The 2,953-nt window shown below is 37.9% G+C and overlaps 1 protein-coding gene across 1 annotated transcript; it reads right to left on the bottom strand.

Moving 5' to 3' along the window:
* Nucleotides 1-2,009: 2,009 nt before the first annotated feature.
* LOC145819152 (uncharacterized) lies at nt 2,010-2,531 on the bottom strand. The gene has a single exon (XM_082913112.1). It carries the CDS (start codon nt 2,529-2,531, stop codon nt 2,010-2,012), a length of 522 nt encoding a protein of 173 aa, XP_082769238.1.
* Between the last annotated feature and the right edge of the window lie 422 nt (nt 2,532-2,953).

Below are 2,953 nucleotides of genomic sequence, written 5' to 3'. Positions count from 1 at the left end.
TCCCTCATCCGGACTTGGGTTTAAGTCGTTCTTGGGTCTAAATTGAAGCCCTAGAAGTCTACTTTCCAATGGTGATAGCCTCACATTTAAATTGTAAGTGTACAAGAGATATGCCTAGTTTAGTGAAGGCTATTCATTTCCCTCGGGGCCAGGTCAACAAAATCTGCTCGTAAGCCCAACTTCAAATGGGCACATCTCCCTTATCCATACTTGGTTTTAGGTGGTTCTTTGGTCTAAATTGAAGCCCAAAAACTCTACTTTCCAATGGTTGTTGCCTCACATTTAAATTCCAAGTGAACAAAGAGGTATGCCTAATTTAGTGAAGGCTTTTCATTTCCCTCAGGCCAGGTCTACAAAATTTGCTCTTAAGCCCAACTTCAAATGGGCATATCTCCCTTATCTGGACTTGGTTTTAGGTGGTTCTTGGGTCTAAATTGAAGCCCCAGAAGTCTATTTTCCAATGGTGATAGCCTCATATCTAAATGCCAAGTGTACAAAGAGATATTCTTAATTTATTAAAGGCTATTCATTTCCTTCTTAATGATTTGATGCTCATTCTTTTCCTAAACTAGTTTTCTTCCATCCCCTCCTATTTCTTTCAACTCCAAGCCTATAAACAAGATGTTTTTAAATATTTCTCAAAGAGTTCAGCTCTCTTCCATTTATTTCCACTTTGTCATTACTCTGTTTACTGAAAAGTGCAATATTTTAATTGAAATGGGAGCCTCGAAACATCATAGAAACATTTGGAAAAATATTTTGAAAATGGGGTTTTAAGGTCTAAAATAGTTTGGCCAGAAATGTGTGAAGGTTGGGATTAAAGCTCAAATTCCATTTTTCTTGTTGAGTATTGCTGGGGAACACATTCTGATTGTCATCATCGGGTAATCAACAGAAAGCACCCAAGTCTTAGGGTTGGTCAAAATGGGGTGTTTCCAATGAGTGCTGAGTCTTCAAAAATGGATGCCTAACTTCATGCTGCCAACCTACTCGAACTGCAAGTTGTGAATGCTCCTTGGAATGTACTTAAGGCCAAATTACACAGCCTTTTGTAATTCTTTTTCATTGCACTTTTGAACTTTTTTGCTTAATTTAGGCAACTTGCAGTTTATTCGGCCTGTGAAGGTGTTTTTTGCTTAGTCAGTCTGGTTCTAGGCCAAGCCGTTTGTGAACATTCCTACACATGTTTACCTTTTTTCGGCCTATTCAGGCTATTTTTGATCTGATGAATTCATAGGATTTTGCTTTGTTGACTCCATCATTTCCCACATTGTTCAGTAACATTTCTTTAAGTACTTGCCATTTATTGGATGCTTGTGTAATTCCCCATCTAAGTCTTGTAATTAATAGGAACCTCCCTTGCAAATTCTAAAAACTTAGAATGGGCCCTTCCAACATGGAGACCACTTCCCAAACTTAGGATATTTTACACCAAATGGCTTAATTGCTTTCCAGACTAAGTCATTTTTTGCAAAGCTCTTTTCTTTGACTCTTCGATCATAAGCTCTGGCCACTCTCTATTTCTGTACTAAAAGTTGATCTAGAGCTGCCAATCTTACTTCATCAAGATCTACAAGTTCATGAACATAGCCTAATTGCATTTTGCAAGAATTAAGCCATTCTAAAATGCAACCCTTAAGGATTTCACAATAACTTCAATAAGCAGGATTGCATCATGCCCATAAGTGAGCATAAATGACGTAATTCCTGTTGCTGTTGTCTTTGAAGATCTATAGGCCCACAATACTTCTGATAGGACTTCATGCCAAATCTTGGGTTTGTCTCCAATCATTCTTTCAATGATGCCTTTCAAAAGTTTGTTTGTTGATTCTGCCTGGCCATTGCCTTGAGCATAATATGGAGTAGAACGAGATAGTTATGTACCATATTCTTTGGCAAAGGTCTGGACTTCCTCACCAAAAAAAAATTGTTCCCCTATCGGCAACAATGTGCTGGGGCAGGCCGAATCTGTAAATAATGCTCTCTCTGATCATCTTGATGATATCACTTTAATTTACTAATTTCATAGGAATGGCTTTGGCCCACGTCGTAAAGTAATTTGTAGCCACAACTGAATGACCTTTAGAAGAATGAGGAAAAATCTTGCCAATTATATCAAAGGACCAACCTCTAAATGACCATGGTTTAACTATGGAATTCATAGAAGTTGTTGGTGCATGTTGAACAAGACCATGGGCATGACAAGGTAAACATCCTTGGGAAAATCTAATACAATCTGAAAGGATAGTAGGCCAATAGTATCCATACCTTCTAACTAGCCATCGCATCTTCCTTTCTACCTGGTAAGCCCCACAAATTCCTTCATATGCTTCAACCATGACTTTGATTGCCTCTTCTTTAGAAAGGCACTGTAGGAGTAGGTCATCATTAGGACTTTTCCTATAGAGTTCTCCCTCAACCCAGACATAATGTGTTGCTTTTCTTCTAGTCTTTTTGTCTATAGGAAGTTGTGGATGTTTCAGAAATTGGGCTATAGGAAAGCGCCAATCTTCTTCAGAAATCTCTGTCATATTTATTTCCAGGATGGGTTGCTCTCTCCTCTTAATTGAAGACATCAATCTTTTCTACATGGCGATGGTTTTTTTTATAGAAACCTTGAGGAATCTTCATTCCGGTTGCAACTTGAGCCATCTTGTTGGTTTCATAATTGAATCTTCTAGGAATATGTTTGAGTGAAGCATCATCAAAGTCTTCAAGGAGTTGTTTAGCTTCCATAAAGCAAGGAGCCAAATCTTCACTATGGCATTTATAAATGTCCCCCAAGTGATTAATGACAAGTTATGAATCTCCAATCACTTCCACTGTTGAAGCTCTCATTTCCCTCAATATTTCCAAGTTGATTATTAAAGCCTCATATTTGGCCTGATTATTTGAGCATTCAAAGTCAAACTGAAAAGAGAATTGTGTTTTCAATCCTTTGGGAGAAATGATT

Source organism: Camellia sinensis, chromosome 2 (assembly GCF_055761805.1).
Source record: "Camellia sinensis isolate YWXY chromosome 2, ASM5576180v1, whole genome shotgun sequence".
Classification (NCBI taxonomy): Eukaryota; Viridiplantae; Streptophyta; class Magnoliopsida; order Ericales; family Theaceae; genus Camellia; species Camellia sinensis.
The sequence above is the reverse complement of the archived record's forward strand: the minus strand, read 5'-3'. Positions and strand labels throughout refer to the sequence as shown.

Coding starts and splice junctions, on each gene's coding strand:
- LOC145819152 (XM_082913112.1), bottom strand. CDS start 2,531: ATGACAGAGATTTCTGAAGAAGATTGGCGCTTTCCTATAGCCCAATTT.